The 23,058-nt window shown below is 35.3% G+C and overlaps 1 protein-coding gene across 1 annotated transcript in view; it reads right to left on the reverse strand.

Moving 5' to 3' along the window:
- Positions 1-23,058, reverse strand: part of LOC120594938 (uncharacterized) — a 236,289-nt gene that overhangs the window by 139,176 nt on the left and 74,055 nt on the right. Inside the window, exons 6-7 of the mRNA XM_039853154.1 lie at positions 8,451-8,504; positions 6,311-6,360 (exon numbers count right to left, since the gene is read on the reverse strand). Of these exons, the coding sequence (XP_039709088.1) occupies positions 6,311-6,360; positions 8,451-8,504 (104 nt within the window). The remainder of the gene's footprint in view (positions 1-6,310; positions 6,361-8,450; positions 8,505-23,058) is intronic.

The following is a 23,058-nucleotide window of genomic DNA, read 5'->3' on the forward strand; positions in this document are numbered from 1 at the left end:
CCACCACTGTCCCTCCCCTCCCTAATCTCCTGATTCAGAATCTCTGGGTCCACAGGTTCAGAAATCAGCACTTTCAACAAGCTCCCCAGATACCCTCAGCCTTACAATTTCTGAAAACCAATAGAATTACTCTCAGTTTAATAAGTACAGTATGTTGAAATCATCTAGTCAGAATCTTAATTGTTTTCCCTCCTTGCTGCATCATCCATTCTTATTCTAAGTCCACTCAACCTCTTCTATCTCTCCTGTGTAAAGGAAGAGGTCTCCCCACTTTTTGCCAAGGTGTTCTTAACCCCCACTTCTTCATTATCAGTACTTCCCTTTCTCCTTCTTTAGTCTACAACTTTTGTCAACATAAAGAGCCACCGAATAATATTTTTGTGAACCTGAAGATAGGTTGAATTCACTTTTCAGGTTGTTTTAAATTATAGGCTAAAGTGGCAAGATAAAAGTCGAATGCAGGATAAAGTAAGAAAAAAAATGTTTTAACATCAACTCTTACATGCACAGCTGGTTCCTTGATAAGTTTCAGTCTACAGTGGTCCTTCTACAAAAGGGAAAAAGAGAACACACTGGCAGAGATAAAAACTGCCTCACGAACAAGCAACCGTCTTCAGTTTAAACTGTGAAGTTAGGTACCAAAGAAGAATGTTTACTGAAGAAAGCTGTGGTTCAGGGTTCATTCGCTTTGATTCTTCTGAGTGCCCATGGTTACAACTGTTAGGGAGGTTTCGTAATAATAAAAGACCTACTTCTAAGGCCTACTTATCTTTGCAGTATTCAGTAATTTTTACTACTATTCGATTGATTGTTATATCATTTTGTCACCATTGGGGCCTATCGGAGTTCGGTTATGTAGCTGGTTTAGGCCAGCAACTTTTATGGCCTTCATGCTCTAGGATTTGGGGTAATTTATAACCCTAAAAGGGAGGTATTTCTGGGAGGTACTTAAGGAAGGTCTTCGAGGGAAGTTTCTGTAATTACAGAGCTGGGCCCCTATTCCTTTGTTTCCCTGTTGCTTATGTCTGAGTAGCTACCTAACAATTTTATAACCATAAAAGAAGATTCCTTTCTATTAATTTTACTAACCATTTAAAATGCTTCTCGTTTAAATTTATTCTCATTTGTTTTGAGGTTCTTTTTGTTTTTTTGTTTTTTGGTAATCATATTTAAGTATAACTTTTGGCATTTTAGTACTAAAATGGTGGTTGTTATATTTTTAAATGTAATGTTCTTCAGGAAACTAATTAAAGGTGATGTCCATCAGACCTAGTACTTATTACTACTCAGTGCACCTCCCAATTTGTAAATGTTTACTGACCTTTTCAGTCAATTTTTTTTACTACTCAGTGTAGAATAGCAGTGCTTTGTCTGAGCAACTGGTTTGTTTTCATCCTATAAACATTGACTCAATAATTCATCATATTGTCTTCCCTACCTTGATTTTCTAAAGGCTCATAGCTAAATCTATGGCCCACTTCTAGTTCATGTAAAGGAAACCTCACTCACACAAACTGTGAACTAACCTCACTCATATGTTATGATGTTATTTTTTCATGTTTATTTTCTCTTTTGCTCAATTTGCTTACTCGGTTGTATCATGTATTCTTTCAGAATGGCTTAAATAATTTTTGGAATCAAGAAAAATATAAACAAATAAATTAGATTCAAGCATTACAAGAGTTCCCACTGAAACAAAATTTTGCCTCGTTATGCTTACCTCCTCCTGGTTGACAAACATTATTCTTAAAAATGTCCCTTAGTGAATACTTAGTAACCACTCACCAAGGCATCCACATTGTTTGTCCATAAAGATAAACTTGAAATCACCATTAGCTCCCGTTAGTAGCCCATGTACACAAAGTGTGTCACCAGAAGCTAATCAGAAATCTTTCTTTTTTCCATCTGCTACTTGTTGCCTAGTCAACACTGGGAAGTATTCCTAGGAAAGCCCTAGAGCTACAAACTTCTCCTTCCTTTCTTTTACTTGCAGCATCAGCAATTAGGAAGGCACAAAACAAAAGTAAACAAACAAAATCCCACCATAGAAGCCTCCTTTGGAGCAGTGGTTACTGTTTCCCTACTCTTGGCTGCTTAGTGGTACTTGGCATTATTTGCCTCTTAGTTTCTTTATATTTGCACAGAAAAAAAACCCGGCTTGGTCTCAATCCTATTTATTTGGCTTTCTGTTCTTGATAAAGCAATATATTTTAAAAGGGTCTGTGCTCTTAGCTTAATATTATTCATTTAAGAGTATTTCAACCTAGATACAAACCCCAAATATGGGGAGGTATGTGCACTGATGATTTCACGAGTACAAATTAGTGCATCCTTCGGATCAGCAGTTCCCCCACCAACATTTGACTGCAGGACTGTGACTTTCACCCGGGCTGCTAAGGAACAAGTGTCTGCAGTGACGCAGGAGGCAGAGCAGGAAGCGCCAGCTAAGTGTATTTGGTGACTCATATCCATTTGCTCTCCAGCTCACTTGCAGTTTGCTCATTAGCATCAGTGCTGGGGGCTAATGGATACTCAGTAGGAAGTAATTTTTCTTTGTGAATGTCTGGTGGAACATGGAAATGAAAACCCAGTGAGGACTCTCTTCCTGACAAAGCTTTCCAAGGCCAACAGATTGTGTTTTAAAAGGTCTGGTTACAAGGTTCAGTGGTGAATTTGGTGTTCTTAGGACTGATTATCTTTTCCTAACACAGGCTTTCAATCACAAAAACATAGCACAAAAATAAGCAAAGCAAAGTCAGAGGTTCTATTTATTTTTATTGTCTGTTTGTTTCTTTTAAATTATTAGAGGAAAATTTTTAACTATTACGCGTTAATTATGTTTCCAAGCACCCAGTGGTGTGTTCATCAATGTTTGACAACTGCCTCTGGGGTAAAAGAAAAGGCCCTGATTTCCACTGTTTCCTGATTTCCGTGATGTAAATACTCTCACCATAGCTAATTTCAAGCTACGACATGAGTCACTGAATGCAGAAGGAAGAAAAATTGCAAACATTTAGTGCTCTTGTGAGCTGGTAAGCATCAGCTCCAACACCACTGGACCTTTAAACACAAATGGGGGTTCATCTTCACATAGAATGAAAACTCATCATCCTTTTTCACATAGGTATCCCCAAAAATCAAAGTATGGTTCTATTTGGCTAAAGCCTATACATACATATATATATATATTTGTATAATTTATATATATATATACACATATATATATATATAAATTATACAAATATATATATATGTATAATTTTTTCAAATCTCTATTTTTTTATTCTCATTCCTGACTCATTCAGCTCTCTTGGGTCCCTCTAGTTGTCCTAAGAATAATGTGTAATAGGTTATAGAAATGGCCAATTCACCGAAAATAAAAACTGAGTGTCCTCTGACATTAGGAAGGTTTCTAAAATTATTTTTTGCACAGTAAGACTCTAGCACCATGACACCAATGACACACTAACTATATGGAGTAGCTTACTGTCTGCATTACAAGCTTTTTTTAGATTTTCACTTATGTATCCAAATGTTTAATGTTTTTGGTGGAGATTATTTGGTGGGAAGTTATATGAGGAAATGATATAATTATGGGAATAAAGGAAGAAATTCTATATCTTTATCTACCTTTGGAAAGTGAAGTGAAAATATTGCTACTTAGATGAATAAAATCTGACACCTGATCAATTTAATGTCACGGTTGTTGATCTATTGTGTAAAAACAAGATGGGCTACAGGTGAAATACTACCAAAATATTCTACATTAAAACGCCAGACAACTAAGAAAAATAGGTTGTGAATCAGTCTGGCAGCATGTTCCTCAAGGCCCAGAACACTAGGTTAAAGCATGGGCCCTGGAGCCAGACTGCTAGGTTTGAAGGATGGCTCTCCTACTGGCTAGCTGCATGACCTCAGGCAAGTTGCTCATCCTCTCTGTGGCAGTTTCCTCCACTGATAAGCAGTAATAATAAGAATACCTAACTCACTGCGTTTATAAGGATTAAATCTGTCAATATTTAAAATGCCTGTGAAGACATTTTATAAGTAACAATAAGTGTTTGCTAAATAAACATAAGGGGGAATTTTCAAAGACTAAGAAAAACAAATGGATTAGGGATCTAATCTAAACCTTTCAAGGAAATTGATTTAAAAAAGTTAAATGCAATTTAGTCTAATGAATTACATGACCACTCAATATTCCTCCTGCTCTCCTGGCCATGCAAATTAATGCTTATGCAGCACACTGGACTGCAAGAAAAACATTTGACAGTCTAGGAGAAAGAAGCTATTTCTTTCTATTTCAACCAACCTTAAGAAATTTCTCAAATGTGAACATTCAGGTAGTCTAAACGGTACCATTCTGATGATCACGAAGACATTATAAACTGTAAAACATCCCCACCTCCACAGTGCTTAATGGCAGTGAGCAGTGACAGAGGTGGAGGGAACGCATGGATTAAGGCTCTAAGGAGTTCCGAGGTATTACTAATCATATCTGAAATGTCACTATAAGTATTTCCTGTCAAATATCAGAGTCCTTGAGTGGAATTTAAGTCAAGGATTATTTCTACTCTGTGATATCTAGGTGATGATAATGAAGTGTTTCAGTGTTGGTATTGCACATTGGTGCACTAAAAGAAGAAACAGGCCTAAGTCTTCCATGGTGTTTGTACTTTCTAATCCTCACCTGCCTTATTTTGGTTGCTCTTAATTTCCTCATACTGCTGATGTTCTCTTAAATTTCAGATCTTCTTTTTCCTAACCAAAAGATGGACCTTGTCTTTACCAAGTTTCACAGCAGCCTGTAAACTACAATTGCTGATACAATTTTTTAAAAATATGTATTGCTAATGTTGCAGTCAGAATTTTTTTCTCAGATAACACATTTTAGGAGGATACTTATAGAACTATATTCTCATAATGATTCTAATCATGGGCATTTCAGGCAGGTGGCAGACTAACAAAAGGAATAGTGGGAATCATTTTGGGCAAGGAAGCATTTCCAAAGAAAATATGTTTTCCAATTTCCTCTTGAACCACACACACTATATAAGTAGTCACTTTCTCTAACTGACAGGATTTTCTCCTATATTAAGACTCCCCAAAGTCTTAAACATTTCCCAAAGTTAATCTGGCTTTACCATTTACTTTTTTTACTATTTTATTTAGATTTTTTACGTTTATAAGAGTTAAACACATATGTTTTCAATTTACTCGCATCTTCTTAATTTTTAAATCTCTAATAGGCCAAATAAAAATGAGATAGCGGACTCAAGCTATATTCGAAAACAAAACAGAATTTATGCAAAATGGAGGAAACGGACACCCTTTACATTCTTTAGATAGATTTTATATATTTTAAATGTAACATTACCATACAAGCATCATTTTCATGATCATCACAAATAGTTGCTTCAGCATGAAATAATAATAACCACAAAATAGGGAAGTCATTATTCAAACACTCAAGATGTATCCTGTATCACATGTGTGTCATTTCATATGACCTCCCACCAACCAGAGGAATTTATTTAAGTTTTCCTAGCTGCAGACATTGATATTGCCTACTCATTATCTATTCCCACCTTTTTCCTTACTAGCAGAACTCACATTTTATTCAGGTTGTCAACACATTCAAAAATATTATGTTCTAGATCAGCGGTCTCCAATCTTTTTGGCACCAGGATATGGTACTCCTATAAGAATCTGAGGTGATGCTTGATGATCTGAGGTGGAGCTGAGGCGGTGATGCTAGCACTGGGGAACGGCTGCAAATACACATGGAGCTTCACTCGTTTGCCCACAGCTCACCTCCTGCTGTGTGTCCTGGTTCCTAACAGGGGTTGGGGACTCCTGTCCTAGATTCCCTTGTAGCTGTGAATAACTTTGTGTCACAGCTCTGTCCAATGAGATGGAAGTAGAAGTCACTTTGGTGAGACTAGTTTTTCTTATGAAAATTCATGCCCCTTTTGAATTCCATCCTTCCCTTCTTGCCGAGAATATGGATACTATGCTTGGTGGTGCACTCGTAAAGATGAAAACCATACACTAAAGACGATGGAGCAGACAATTAGAAGTAGCCCAGGATAATGACAACATGATGAAGCAGACACACAAGCTCTGAAATGCCTATTTTCTTCTCAATAAATGAGAAAAGTCAACCTCTTGTTTGTTCAAGCCATTGCAGTCAGAGTTCTGTTACATGTAGCCAAACACAATCACTTCTTTACCCCTTTTAATATATAAGAAAATACAAGCTTCAGGAATTCTGGTCTAAGATGGTGACCTAGGAGGCTCCTGAACTCACCTCCTCCCACAGGCGCATGGAATCCACAGCTACTCATGAAACAATTCCCCCTAAAAGAAATCCAGAAACCAGCTAAGTGACTCCTATGCATTGGGTGAACAGGAAAAACCCCACATCAAAATGGGTGGGAAAGGTTCAGACACACTGTTGCCATAAAGCCCACCCCTGGCACAGTAACATGCAATTGAGAGGGACTCGCAATCTCCAGCTGCTTCTTGAGGAGTGAAGGGTTTGGCACCAACATCTAGTACCCCAACTTTTAAGACTTCCATCTGAGGGACGATTCCCCAAACACCTAGCTCTAAATGGCAATGAAGCTTGCATCTGTGAGATGACGAGACTATGGTAAACAAAGAAACAGTTCTTAACAGGCACTAGAGGACATATCCTGCCTATCCCCCCAGAACTCAGCTCAGAGAGAGAAGAAAATAAATGCCCAACTCCCAATCTTTCCCTTAAAAGGGTCTACTTGAATACTTTAAGAGCTGCTCCCTAAAGGAGAGACTTTTAATTTTGCACACATCTAGGAGTTGATTACCACCTTCCCTAGGAACCAGGGAGGCCCACAGAAGCCATCTCTGTGATCCCTCTGCCCCATGCCAGGTCACCAAAATCTGCTGGAAAGAAGCTTGTACACATGTCTAATGCCCCAGCTTTTGTGACCGTCACCCAGAGGATGTACCCGTTGATGGCCTGGCTCTGATGGCCAGTGAGGCTTGTGTTTGCAGGTCCCACAGAACAAAGAAACAGTTCTTAACAGGCTATCTTCCCAGGGCTCAGTGCAGAGAAAACAGACAGAAATGTCCATTTTCTAGTTTTTCCCTGGAAGGGGTTTAACTATATTCTTTCTCAGCTGCTGTCTGAAGGTCCAGCTTCCAATTAGCCTACTTCCAATTAGGCGAACTGAGATCTTCCCCTTGGGGCACTGACGGGTCTTGGCACGCCCTCAACAACTGGGAGCCACTAAGAACAAAGAAGGCATGGATAATCACAAAGGTTTGAGAGACGCCAAAGAACTAGAGTCAGGGTGAAGGACAAGGTTTATCTTCTACAGAGGTGACCCTGTCCAGACTGGGAGGGGCCTCTGTTTTATCTAATACACAGAAATCAGCACAGAGTCAAAAAAAAAAAAAAAAGAAGAAGAAGAAACAAAGGGATATGTTCCAAACAAAAGATTAAGACAAGACCCCAGAAACAGGCCTTAATCAAATGAAGGTAAGTGGTTTACCTAACAAAGAGTTCAAAGTAATTATCTTAAAGATGTTCACTGAGGTCAGGATAACAATGCATCAATAAAATGAGAATTTCAACAAAGAAAAAATATAAGAATGTACCAAACAGAAAACATAGAGGTGAAAAATGCAATAACTGCACTGAATAATTCAATCACACTAGAAGAAATGGAAGAAAGGATCAGCAAACTCAAAGACAGGGCAGTGGAATTTATTCAAAGGAGCAAAATGAAAAACAAATGAAAAGGAAAATACAAGTCTGAAAACAGAAAGCTTCAAAGCGAAAGTCACAGAGCTCCAAGATTTGCACCTAGCTTTCTTTGATGCATGGCCCAGGCCCTTTCCACTCTTCCACACTCATTTTATAGACATATAGACATTCCATGTTAGCTCTGGAAAATACTTTAGAGAGTATACACCCTAAATTCTCATTTTAATTATGAGAAACTTGAGGCCCAGAACGTTTAGATAATGTCCTCCTAAAGTGTGATCAAGAATGAAATAGAACAATCCAATGCTCTCACTACTGAATAAACTCAGAAATCATTGGGATAAAGCAGATGGAAAATTAACTTGAAGCCAAAATTGAATATATTTGATTCAGGAAAAAGACAGTGGAGATTAAGAATCCTGAAGAACACAAGGAAAAAAAGTTCATTACAACAGACTGTATTGGCAGTGGTGAGGTGTGGTGTTACAAGAAGCAGAGATCTGGTATCACAGAGAAGGATCTGAGGATTTCCAGGAAGCAGAAAAGCTATTACTGAGGAGCACAGCCTCTGAATGACCCTAGGGATGGGTCTTGCCAGAAAGGCCCTGTAATAAGTTTCACTTGTATATTCTTACACCAGGCAAAGCCAAACAAAAATTAGCTTCTAAAATGAAAAAAGTCAGCATTCATGACATACCTTTTAAATATGTCTGTAATCCAAGGCCCCTTTCTTGTTTCACAAGCATATCCTCTGGGGGAAAAAAAAGCAAGTTGTTAGGTAATGTGCACAATCATATACGCACATGTGCATGCATGCACACATGTACATAGAGGCAGACATAGGAAAAAAACTGAAAAGCAATACATCAAAATGTCAATAGTGGTTATATATGGAAAGTGGGAACATAACTGATTATTTAATTTGTCTCATTGCTTTTCTGTATTTTCTAAATTTCTATACTGAGTATATACTACATTTATAAAAGAAAAATAAATGAAATCATTTTAAAATCTATTCGATGACTATATGGTACTATAGTTACAACAGAAATAGACAAATAGAACTTGGGACTTTTAAATACATTTTCACATTAAATATCAATTAAATTGTTACAATAAATCAATACATAAGGTGTTCTAATAAAATCATCGAACAGTTATATCATTTTGTTCACCACCATTTTTGATGGTATGAGAAGTGAAAAATGTATCAAATGTAGTAAAAGATGCTTTCCTTAAAAATAAGATCATTATCATTTTAATTTTCCAAGGTTGTGAGCTAAATATAACCAACCCTATGTTATATTTGAACTTATAAATACCACACCAAAATTTAATAAATCATCTATTCTCACTTAAAATAAAAGCTGGATACCTCATCAATTTAATTATTAAGCATTAAAATTATTTATTGGTAATTGATTAGAAAAATATGTTTGAACTTAAAATCTCTAACCTAATGTTGGAGAGGAAGTGATTATTGCATATCTTAAAAAGAATTTTATATCAAAATATTGAAAGAAACCTTTCATAAAAACAGTGTTGAATGTTCATTTTAAAAAATATTTTTATTGAGGAAATAAATAACTAGAAAAATGCCAGTGCAAATATTACTTAAATGTAAAAAATCCACATTCAATTCATAAATTCACAGATTCAGAAATACTTTATTTTCAACAAAGTGGCATAAAATACAAAGAAAAGACAATAACTTAAACTTTTTAAAACTCTAAATATTGATGCAAGTAAAAATATGTTGTAGTAAACATCTATCATTTGGGGTTGTCCAGATGCCCTTTTATCTGAATCTCAAACTGTGAACTGTGGTAAATGTTTGTCATTTTTAAAGTTCAGCAAGCAACACCCTTTCCATCTGTTGTGAATTCTAAAACAAATGGGAATCGAGGCTTCGGCCACCAACAAGAAAACCAAAGTGGCTTCTTTCAGATCCAAATAGGTCTAGCCAATCGGGTACTTCTAGAGAGGATTTGAAATATGGAGGTTATGACCTAAAGTCTCAGAAAAAGTTTTAGATTACTCATTATGAGGTTAGCACAGTTGAAAGTATATCCACAGGGCAGCAAGTACCCAGGAATAGGCAGAGTTGAGTCATAGAAGCTGCTCTTCAATGTAACAGCACAAGTGGTGATGTCCTAAGCATTGCTGTAGAATGGTCTTGAGTGCTATTGGCCTCCCTTGGTGCTTGCCATTTTTTTTTTAAGCTTGGTGCTCCAGTGCCCATTGCTTTCATGAGCTATCCAATTTACTTCCCACAAAATTCCTTTTCCATCTTATTTAGAGAGCTGTTTTGGTTGCTTGCAACCAAATACACTGATTGTTGAAGAGCCAAAGACCCAAAACTCCAAAACTTAGTGTGTATATTTTTCATAAATGTTAACTTTGTGGGAGTTAGAGACAATATAAAATATTAGGGAGTTATAGTTTTGCAGTCAGACGGTCCATGGTTAGAATCTCTTCTCTTACCCTATTTTTTTTTTTAAAGGCATGAGCTTTTGTCACTTTATCATTAACCAATGAATGTTATCCAAAATGAGAGATGTAATTGCAACTTAATTGTGCAACACAAACTATGCTAATGGTAAAAGCCTGTTGGAATTTACCAAACACTCGTTAAAATATTTTTACATTGCTATATGAACATGCGCTCTCAACTGCTAATAAAAGTTATAATTGTTTTAATCACTATGAAAACCCATATTTCAAAGAGTTGATCCTGTTGAGAAACTCGCCTTACGTGAGTTTCTTAATTTTGCTATACCTCACTTCTCTAATCTTTAAAATGACAATAATACAACTTACTTTGTCTTAGATAAGAAACCACATGTCACATAGATATTGTGAGGCCCTGAATGTAACATGCCTCCTTACTTTTCTCCCCTAACCATACTGAACTTTTTTAATTTTTAACTTTCATCAGGTACTTATTTTTTACTTTTTGTCAGATCACTTACTCATTAGTGAGTTTTCTCTTAATTCTATTCCTTCTATCTGGGGTGCTCTTCCCTCTCTGGAAAATTACTATAATTCTCTAGTTAACTTTTACTCATTCTCTACTTCTCAAATCAAAATTTACTTCTTAGTAAGACTTCCTGATTTTCCTAGACCATGTCAAATCTACATATTTCTGTATTACCTTACGGCACTAAATTCTTCTAATGCATAGTGCTTAATTATTTTTTCATTTAACAAGTAACTAATATATGCCAAACACTGTTCTGGAGGCATAGTGGTCAAAAAAATAATTAAGATCTCAGCTTCCCCATATCACCCATTCTAGAGGGCGACTGGCCATAAATAAGTAAAGATATTTCATCCAGGAATAAATTATATAAAAAGTTTTTAATGAAATGAGATTTAGAGTGAACAGATCTTTAGTTGGAATAGCCAGCAAATGCTTATCTTAGAAGGGATATTTGAGCTGAGATATGAATAATAGAGAAAGATAAGGGAAAGTCTAAGGGAATAACATTTCAGGAAAGGAGAATAAAAAAATACAAAGACCCTAAGGCAGAAATGAGCCTGGCAAGTTCAAGAATATCAAAGAAATCCAGTGCGACTGAGGCAGTGAATAAGGAGAATAGTTTGAGATAAAGCCAGATAAAGAAAATGCAAGCACCATTCTCCAATAGAAATATAATGTGAGCCAAAACTGTCAGCCAGACTTGTAACGTTAAATGTCCTTGTAGTCACACTTTTAAAAAGTAAAAAAAAAAGTAGGTAAAATTAATATTAACACTATATTTTTACTATAATTCTTAGATTATATCCTTTCAATCTGTAATCGCTATTTACAAAATTATTAATAACATATTTTACATTATTTCCTAAGATTGTAAATTTGTTGTTGATCTTATACATACAACACATCTCATTTTGGACTAGCCTCGTTTCAAGTGCTTGATAGCCACATGTGGCTAGTAGCTAACATACTGGACAGCACAGTAATAGATTGGATTGGCCTTCCAAGTCATTTTAAGGTTTAGAATTTAGTGTAAATAGAGTTAGAATGCATTGGATGGTTTTCAATGAGAGGATAAAATGTGACTTATCTGCTCGTAATTTACAGATTCTTTTTTCTAACATTCAAACATAAAAACTATGCTAAGAAATATTTCAACATGGTATATGAACTTAATCTTTTGCCCCAAAATAGAATCAATGACATACTCCACTTACTGGGAATAATAGAAAATATATATAGAAACCAACCAATTCTCACAATCCCCACCACTGCCATCCTGGTCCAATCCACCCTCACATCTTTTCTGAATCAGAGACATTTCTCCCTGTTTCTCTCTTGCCTCTCTGCAGCCTACTCTCAACCTAGAACCCAGAATAATCTTTTATTAAAACCTAGAGCAGATCACAAAAACCTTCAACAGCTCCCCATCTCCCTCTATACACGTCTTACTTAGGCCATACGTGCCTTGGCCTCCTGTTACATCTGTGACTTCATTTCATACTAGTTGTTGCTTTGCTCACTCTTCCTTGACCTCTCTGGCCTCTTTGATAGTCTGAGAATACACCAAGGACCTCCTGCCTGAGAACTTTAACTTTATTCTTCTCTCTTCCCATAGAAATATGACCTTTGCCCTCATCTCCTATTCTTTGCTCAAATGTCACATTTTCAGCAGAGCCTTACCAACCACTTTATTTAAAATTGCACCCATATATCCCACCACTCTTTATATTACCATCCTGCTTTGTTTTTACCTATGGCACTTATCATCATCGAACATCATATATATATATTTTACTTTTTGGCTTGTTGATAAACTCTTTCTGCTCATAAGACTGTAACCTCAATAAAGCAAGAGATTTTTGTATGTCCTTTTTTTCTCTGTATCCTCAGTGCCTACAAAACTGCCTGGTACTTAGCTATATTCAATAAATATTTCTTTAAGACATTATTATTTGATCGATGTCTATCATCCCCACTATAATCTAAGCTTCCATGAGGAAAAGACCATGTCTTTTTTTGGCTCACAATCGTATGCCCAGGGAGTAGGTCCCAATAAATATGTATTTATTTTATAGAAACTCAATAAATATATATTAAACAATTATACCCATTCCCCTATATTAGATAATCTTACAAAGAAAGAACAATTCTTTCACAACAGTGGTACAGAGTGATGATATTAGAGCAACAGTATCATAAACAGACATTAAATAAATGTTTAAGTTATCACACCTCAGAAATGGTGGTAATTTATTAATATGGGCTATTTATTACTTTGGTTGAAAAAAAAGAGTGAAAAATACTAACTTGAGTTTCCTTTATTTTTCTCCACTTATGACAGCCTTTATCAAATATATAAAAATGAACCTAGCAACATAGATCAGCATCATTCACCTCAGATAAAAAGAATTTAAGAAAGAGAAATAAACGAACACCTCAAGTAAAAACAGTCAAGTAGCTATCAACCATTCCTATCTAAATAACTGAATGTATTTTTCTTCATAAAACTGAGTCTATCAGTATACACTAACCCTTGAACAATGCTAGGGTTGGGGGTAATGACCTCTTACGCAGTTAAAAATCTGTGTATAACTTCTGACTCCCCCAAAACTTAACTACAAATATAGCCTACTACTAACCAGAAGCTTTACCGATAACATAAACAGTCAATTAACGCATATTTTGTAAGTTATATGTGTTATAGACATTATTCTTACAGTAAAGGAAGCTAAGAAAAGAAAATTTCATTAAGAAAATCACAAGAAAAAAAATACACTTACAGTACCATACACATTTATTGAAAAAAAAAAAAGCATGTTTAAGTGGACATGCAGAGTTCAAATCTATGTTGTTCAAGAGTCAAATGTAGTTTATTTTCTATTTTCAACTAAATCTATTAATCGCAATGTTTGATTTGTTAAAATGCACTTAAGGCAACTTTTAAATCGAATTCAAATTTGTATATGATTTGTGGCATTTTGTGACATAATGAATTTTTCAGGAAAACTGAAAACAATCAAAGATTAATAATGTGTCCTGTTTCCCTGCCAGTATCAATAGGACATGCATGTTGGGTAATTTTTTCCAAGTGTCATAAGGGATTTGCACTTTTCCACTCATACTGTACTTTGCTTGCAGCTAACAGTATGCATTAGCATGGAGGTGGGCTGAGGTTAACAGTGTAAGCATGACTAAATAAACTGGCCCACACAGGAATTGAATCCATAAATGTGATTTCATTCATATGGTGCTTCAATCAACTGAATTAAGCAACCATAGTTAATTAAAGATCTAAAGCTCTCTACCACTCACATACCTCTAACCTACAAGTCAACCATTCATTGTCTCTCTGCATCATTGAAACACTTCTGGTTTCATAATGGGCTTAATTAACAGTCAGTACCATAAAACAGCCATAAAAAAACTACATTACATAGTTTTTCCTTACTGTTTTACTCAGCATTACCAGAGCATGCTAATAAAATCATTGCCTTCCCATATCGACAATTTCATGAATAATAGGAACATCAAAATTATCACTAATTGTAACACAATCTGATTGGCTTAAAGAAGCAGCAAAGTGTAATAGAAAGGCAAACTGGATTTCAGACCCTTGAAGGTTTAACTTCCGGCTTTGCCTCTTACTGTTGTGTGACCTTTGGGCAACTTGGCTTCTCTCACCCATAATTTTCTTATTTAACAAAATAGAATAACAATATTACTATGAGAATTAAATGACCTGATGGATGTTAAATGCCTGGCATATGGTAACCAGTCAATGCATTTTATTATTATAGACACATTACTCAGGTAGCTGTTTCAAAGACAGATTAAATATGTCAAAAATGGAGAAAGGGAAACTAGCAAAGGTTTGCTGCAATAATCCTGGTTTCAAAAACAGATTTGAGAGACACTGAGGAGACACACAGTTGATAGCTGTTTTGCATGTGGTGGCAGGGAGTGGTGAAATTAGTGGCATGTGGGGAAGAGGTGACTAAGAAAGAAGAGTCTAAAGTGGCTTTCAGGAAGAGTATTTTCTCCAGAGTTCTGGAAGAGGGAGTGGTGGTAAAGCCAGCAAACGTTACACAAAGCATTGTCTTTATGCTAAAATTCAAAGTTCCCAGACTCTGAACTATAAATCCCTGGGAACTAGATTTACTGTAGAAAAAATATGTAAATGTATATGAACTCCAAGATTCCTTGTAAATAAAATAAATATTATTCCTCTTGTATACTTTACCACTATTTTTCTAATTCATGTCAATGCTATAGTGATTAGTAAATTACGGTTTCTTACACAGGTGTTTTTCAAAAGTAACTTTTTGTTATTATTTATACCTTGTAATTGTCAAGTATTATGCCATGTTTTGATAAGTGGGCCAGAATAAAATTCTCTCCTTTAATTTTTTTTAAGAAGAGTCTTTGCTCTTGAAAATAATGCTAATTATGCATACCAGTTCTTGGTAACCACCTTCCAATTTCATAAATTTTTCTGATTGTTTGAGATTTAAAAAATGCAGCCACAAAGCAGAGGAATTGAGCAGAAAGCCATGGACTATCCTACTGTATCCAAACAATGCCCTATTTGTTTAGTAATTGTTTTTCTTTGCATTGATTATTTCGATTGCTGTGACTGTTACCATAAATATTTGTACACATCTGGACATAATTCTGCAGCACTTATTCTCCTGTTAAAACCTCTACTCATCCTAAAGGAATTCCAACAAATACTTGAATGAAGATTCCTCCAGGTAATTGCAATAAAATCTGTATTCCCTGTGAAAGGATTTAGCTTATAGGTTAAGAGGAAACTAACATTCATCGAGAAACAGAGGGAAATACTAAACAGAGAGATGAGTTGCAAACATTGCCTGCCTGCCATTTTGACACAGCCAGGACATTAGTCATTGGATCTGCATTTTCAGTTGGGCTGTATGTAGCAAAGACAGTATTATCCAAGTCAGTAAGGATATGGGAAAATAATTGTTACCCACTCATTTTTCACCCCCAACCCATTTTACAGCCTATTTAATAGCTCTTCAAAGAAGATTGGATTTTTAAAAATATTCGACAATTATTTGAATAGGATGATAGCTTTGCTTATTTGGGGGGTGGGAAGCAACAAGAGTATTTCTAACCTAGTTAAGCCAATTAGAGTATGCATTTCTCTTCTTTACCCACTCCATCACCGCCACTACCATCACCACTATCTACACATACGCCCCCCACATTTTCATTTAGAAATAATTTGGTGGAATTTAATATTTGGAAGAAATTTTTACCACATGGTATGCATTGTCAGCTCTACAGCTGTGCATTTCAAAACCAAGGATGACAGTTGCAAACTTTCAATTCTCGTAAAAAAAGCAGAGGCGAATTTGAGACGAGATATAACTACCGTACAAAGGTCTTAAGCGGCCCCAAATTTAGCAGAAAACTCAGAGGACTAAAAGTCAGGAAGCCACGCTTAAATCCAGCTTGGCTACAACTGCTGCCTAACCTGAGCCCAGTCACTTTGGTAATCTGTGCCTTTGATTAATGGCACAAAATGAGAAACTAACACTGGATGATATCTATAGTCTCTTGCAGCTATTGAATTCAGTGCTTTTCTGACTGCCTGTACATTTATTGAATATCCTGCACATTTTCTATTTTCCTAGGCAAGAGACAGCCAGGCTTAGCATCATTCTGAAAATGTGAGTAGAAAAAGGCTATATGTATAGGCCATATCAAAAATCCTAGTTGACTGAATAAAATCAGTGAAATAGCTGAAATATTTATTGAAGGAATAATTGGAAAAATGATCCACATAGTAAAAAATGTTAGTTGAAAAAGTTAAAACAGAGCAATAATTACTAAAGTGTATTTATTCCACAAGGTGTTAACTGTGTTCCTGTTTAAAACAAAAGGTGATTATTGTGGTCCAATTACTTTGAGACTAGATGGGTTAAGTGAGTTAAGCATTTTTTTTCTTTTTTCTTTTTTTCTTTTTCTTCCTTTCTTTGTTTGTTTGTTTCTTTTTCTTTCTCTCTCTCCTTTCTTTCTTTCTTTCTTTTCCTCCTTTCCTTCCTTCCTTCCTTCTTTCCCTCCCTCCCTCCTTCCTTCCCTCTCTCTCTCTCTTTCTTTCTTTTCTTTCTATTTATTCCACAAAGTGTTAACTGTGTTCCTGTCTAAAACAAAAGGTGATTATTGTGGTCCAATTACTTTGCGACTAGATGGATTAAGTGAGTTAAGCAGTTTTTTTTTTTCATTTTTCTTTCTTTCTTTCTTTGCCTTCCTTCCTTCCTTCCTTCTTTCTTTTCTTTTCTTTTCTTTCCTTTTCTCCCTTCCCTTCCCTTCCCTTCCCTTTCTTTTCTTTTCTTCTTTTCCTGAAGGACTTCTGAGAATATGGTATGAAGTTTTTTCTAAACTCATAGACCATAGAAGCCTTCTTCCCCAGAACATCTCATGGGATCAGTATAAAAAAAGACCCTTTAAGATATGCTAAGATAAATTAAAGAAAAAATATATCGACAAAACATGTCAATCTGCTTTCTGATATTCACTGATGAATTGACGTCACCTTTAAGAGACACATATAAATTTGATGTCTACTTGAGATTTTATTCAGCCAGAAATAAAATCATTTGTTTCAAACTGACATTTGTCAAATGTTTTGATGGTTCTAAAAATCCCTGCTATTATATTCCAATACAAATATGTTATGTGTACCTTTTGAAAGTAGACTTTGATATTTATAGTTGGAAGAGATGAATAGAAATGAGAGAAAAATGATTTTTAAAGTGATCTATGTTTGTCTTCCATGGAATTTTTTCCATCTTTTTAAAAAGAAGTTTCTTGGCCAACTCTGGCATCTCTAAAGAAACTAAAAGCCAGGGTAAACCAGGAGCCTGCTATAACACTTCATTCTTATGCATCATTTAAAAGGCATGTACACTTCGTGTGATTCCAAAAACACTAGGCATACTGAGAACGGGGGTTATGTTAGGAACCCATAAATAATGCTTCATCTTGTCATTTAAGCTTGACAAACAAAGAAACCTTGTGGAAGAGAAAAGGTACATTTTAGAATAAGGTGTCCTATCTTGTTAATATATTGAAGACTTAGAGCTTTCAACCAAAAAGATAAGTAAGAGTCTATACAAAAAAAAAAACAAAAAAACACTTATTTAAAAATATTGAGATTGACTTTTTTGCAGAAATGATGGTTGAGAGGGCTGTCCATGGGGTATTAAGTACATAAAGTGTATGCAGTACTAATATAAAACAGAGAGTCTTCTCTTTCTCTAAGAACAAAACTAAAGGAAAAGGCTTAAAGTTAGCATGATAGATTTTATTGGGGTATTTTGCACATAGTTAGTATATCAATTTAAGCCTAAAAATATTCACCCGTGTCTAGCAGGGCTTTAACGTGCGCCTGCCAGGGAGTAGTACACAGGAGACTGAAACCAATCCTGGATAAAACTTATAGGAAAAAAAGAACAGAGGCACACATACTTGGTTCAAGGATGATGTGCCAGAATCAAAGAAAAAATATAACAATGGGGACATCACGCTGTTAGTCACTTACATTTCCCTTGCCTCAGAGCTTGTAGACTCATGGCCAAGTACCAGAACATGGAAGTATCTACTAAGAACAAGTGAAAACAGAACTGCTGGCACAGATATGGAGTACACAAGACAACTGAAGCATTGGAACTAGTCTCATCCCCCCACAGTAAGAGGGATTGGTGGCTGATGCTATGTTAAATTCATCAACACACTCAGCAATAGGCACTGGAAACCTGTGCACAAACACTATAACTTCTAGAATCATCTCCAACTTTTCACTGGCAGCAAGGTTGCTGTTTTTGATACCAGAAAATAGTAAACATACTATGTGGAGTCAAGGTAAGAGAGAAAGAAAACGGAACATAGACTGCCACTGGGTAAATAAAGGATAATTTTGCTGATTGTTGATGACATGCATCTTTAGAATGCTATAACGGTTTAGTAGATATGCAAGTGAGGGTGGTCTTACACAGTAAATAGGAGCGGGGTCAGAGAAATGCCAATTTGCAACAATCATAATATTCTAATTTATCCCCATGCTGTGTGACCTGAGAATCAACAATTACATAAGAAAGAATTACATAATATTGAAACTGCTTGTATTGGATAGAGCCTTGGTTGGCTCTGGCAGTATTTGTAAACAATGGAAAATCTCTTTAATTGAATTGGCTTAACTTTGCTCCATCGTGAGAAGTTGTGAATTTGATAACCTATTAAGGTCATCTCCCTAATCACCACGAATGTCTTAATAAACACTGAGGTTTTTTTTCACCTGATTTACAAAGGTCAGAGTGCTTTGGCTTAGCCTTACTTAAATGTTATTATTTTCAAACTACATATTCTAGAATATAATAAAACTGCATTTAAATAGCCATAATTATCATCTACTTGAGTATTTTTAACATCAACAAATAACTTTTATATAGATAGCTTGTATTTCAATAGAATGCTAGGTATTTTCTAAGTTCCTTCACTTGGTCATGCTGTTCTATAAGAAGAAGCAGATAAGAAAGCAAACGTGTTGAACTGGCCAAAGACAAGCAATCATGGAGTGATAAAGCTGGGTTCAGAACTGACATCTCCAGACCACTAGTCCAAGCCAACTCACTGAACCACACCAGTCCAAGCCCTCTCCAGTACCTTCTCCCAATCTGTGAGTCACTTCGACAAGCTCAAATGTTATCTATCCATACCACTCCACCAAAAAATCTAAAACAATGGGGTTTTTTTAAAGCTACATGACCAAGAAGTACCGGACAGTGAAATCTCCCTAGGGGTTTAAATTCCTTTAAAGTAAAAGATGTTTTTTGATTTTGAGTTTTCAAACTTTGCTTTGTTGGTGTCTGTAATGAAATGAATGCCAAAATTGATCTATTTGTTTCTCTTATGAATGTTCTTACAAAACACTCAAGCCATAATGCCGCTCTTTCCATGAGTTGCACAACCCACTATCTGGCCAGAAGACAGAAGGTGTCCCTTTGGAGGTCCAGTTATCCTGTTACTTTATGCCTCCAGCACAAGGAAAGACCACATTCTAATTCACAAATGGCCACAAGAACTAATTTACTGTAGGACAGAAAGATACAACATGGGGAAAAAGACTTTCACAATAGTTAAAAAGTTTGTTTCTTCCTTGAGGAGGCAAATATTAAAGTTATTTCTGTTGTTGGTCAGTCACATAGACACAAACATATACTCACACAAAAACTTATCCAATCTACTTCCTCATAAAAATAATCTCATTAGCTTAAGTCAGGAAAATTTCTTTGAGAATTGCTTTTGAAGATCAGCTCAAATAACTAAATCTAATATAATTCTATCTAAAGTCAAAAATTATAAGAATGATGAAGATGCCCACCATGCCGTGATACCTGAAAATCCTCATAGTCTGTGTTACAGTTCATTAGTGAAAGAGTTTATATGTCCCCAATACAAAAGAAACTACTCAGATGTTATTATTTATAATTATCTTCTCTTTAAAAATTAGATGGGCTATAATGCTTCCTTTTCCTAATATTCTTCAGCATATGAATAAAATGATTCATATTAAACCCATATTAGCTTTGCACTATCACAGATTTTTCTTCTTTTTTGCTTCTTTACTTCCCTTGTGGCAGTACTTTAATGTAACTTTATTAAATTCAAAAGACAGTTTTTAAAATAAGATATTATACATCCAAAGAGCCTTCATATTGAATTCATCCAAAGAATGCAAGAAATGACATTGTTAAAGTTTTGCAATGAATGCTATGAGCCACTCAGAATTCTTTGGCCTTCTCCATGATTGATTATACTTGACAGTATTGTCTAAACCAAAATGCCCAGGATAATGAGAAGCTCTTTCGACCTATAAGGTTTTAAAAAACATTTTATATAAAACTGTAGACACATCTTATGTATAGTAAATATACTACATATGTATTTATGTATATATTTAAAACATTCTTTTCAGAGGGAACTTCTCTTTCTTATTTTTCTAATCACATAGAAAATGAGATTTTGTTTTGAATGTAATAAAACCTACATTCTAGGTATGTGTGATGAAAGGTTTTAGATAACACAAAACAAAGAAGAAATTCATCAATATCATTTATCCTAAGTAAAATAATTTTACTTAGAAAAATAATTTTTTTAATTTATTCAAAATTCTTTTGCTTTAGTTCCTAAACTACCTAGAGTTTCAAAGGCCTAACATTTTAGTCCTGAGTTTTCACCTGTTAGTTTTCAAGGTTTTCATAGGACATAGGATTATAGAAAGAAAGCCTGCAGGTAGAATCTCTTAGAACTGACTTCACAGGCGGTAGGTAATTATACAGCGGAATTTTTGCTTTGGGATGAGGGGAAATATATATTAAAAATATAGCCTACCTCTAGACAGTAACCATCCTAGGAAGGTCCCCAAGCAGAAACTGGGACACTATATATCTCTTTTACTCCCTCTGCTGGTTGGTTTTATAGAATAAAGAATGGGTGCTTTGATCTCTTTTCAGAAATGCTGAGACATTTCGATTTTCCAAGATTTTCAGAATTTGGATGTCAAGACTAGTCTATTTGGTTTGTTATGATTGAGTTGTCGAGTCTTTGCTTGTATAAATTATAACTGAGTGTGAAATATTAGAAATACCATGAAAATGGAAGTTCCAGTAGAGTAACAGTTCGGAGGTTATTGAGCATGGCATAAATGGCATTCTCATCTTAAAAAAATATGATCTCAAAGAGAGTAAAAGCACTTATATATAAAATTACTTAAGACTAAGACAGCGTATAATTAAAGACTGAATTGTATGGCATTGAGTACTTGAAGACTTTGGAGAGTAGAAAAATTTAATAAACAAGAGACAGGAGTTATACTGAGATTCAAAAATGACTAATACAGAACACAAGCTACAACATAATAGCGATGGTTGTTGAGGGAGCAAGATATATTATCACTAGTAATCCACTCTTTTGACTTTTCTATCCCAACACAACCTTCTTCCTATACATATAATTGCAAACAATAGCAATAACAACAACATAAAGAAAATACTTATATTCCAAATGAAAACATGTGACTCCTCTTCCCTAAAGTGAATATTCAGAATTATTCAATCACCATACAGTCCTTCTGTATCTAGTTCAGTTGCAAGCCAGTTTTGATATTCTGCTATCTACGGATCAAATAATAAAGTTAATCACCATAATACACTCTCTATAAATTACTAGAAAATTACTAGAAGATGTACTTAAGACTACTATGGGATCCTTCTTTAATGAGATAAAACTTCCTTTATTCAAGAACTCTGAGTCTATGATCTGATTCAGCATAGGCAAGTGTGGGAGAAGCCAAAATTTCCACTGTGGTGATTTTTTGAGCCACTGCCAAACTGAGAGGTTTTTTCGTTTGTTTGTTTGTTTGTTTGTTTGTTTGTTTGTTAAGTAAGACTTCTGTGGGATATCATCAGTTCCAGTTCTAGAATCCCCATGGTCAATCAGACACTTGCAAAGTTTTCTGCATGTCAAACCTTATTATTACCACTCTCATTCTGCTGATAATTGTGGGAACCACACCACTTTGCTTGGCTAATTAAGTGCTGCTATTTGACCTCAGCCATATGAGATGCCAGTACATGTGGTATTATAACTCCCACTAGAGATGACAGCCACTGCAGTCTTTTTCAAGAATGTTGCATTCCCCTTGCCAATGAATTTTTTAATGTCTATTGAAGCAAGTGTTTTCTATATCCTCGTGAGGAACAAAGCTAGGAGATATCAAATCTCCCTAAGTTCTTTAGATTTATCCTTCTACAAGATACCAATTTATTTCTGTCATTTTAACTTCATTTGGCACATTCCATTGATTAGTCCAGGTTTAAGGCAATCAGCCAAATAATAAATTAGAACCATTTCCAGATGCACAAGCTAGTACATTGAATCTATTTATGTATTTCTGCATTTATTAATGTATTTACTCATTCGCTCAACAAATATTTATTCAGTTGTCACCAAGTAACTGACAATATTCTAGGCATTGGAAATACAGCAGTGGATAAAAGCAAACAAAATTCTATTTTCCTGGAATCATTTGATGAGGAAGAGGGAAAGACAATTAACAAATATTTTTAAATATTTGCATTGGAAGAGTGCATTGGAAAATGATTAGGTTAGTGCTCTAGAAAGAATCAGGGCAGATTAAGAGAGATTGGGAGCACTGGAGTGTGTAATTTTAAGTAGGGGGATCAGATCAGGCAACTCAGAAAATGACATTGAGCAAAGACATTTGAAAGAGGTG

Source organism: Pteropus medius, unplaced genomic scaffold, assembly GCF_902729225.1.
Source record: "Pteropus medius unplaced genomic scaffold, Ma_sr-lr_union100, whole genome shotgun sequence".
Lineage (NCBI taxonomy): Eukaryota > Metazoa > Chordata > Mammalia > Chiroptera > Pteropodidae > Pteropus > Pteropus medius.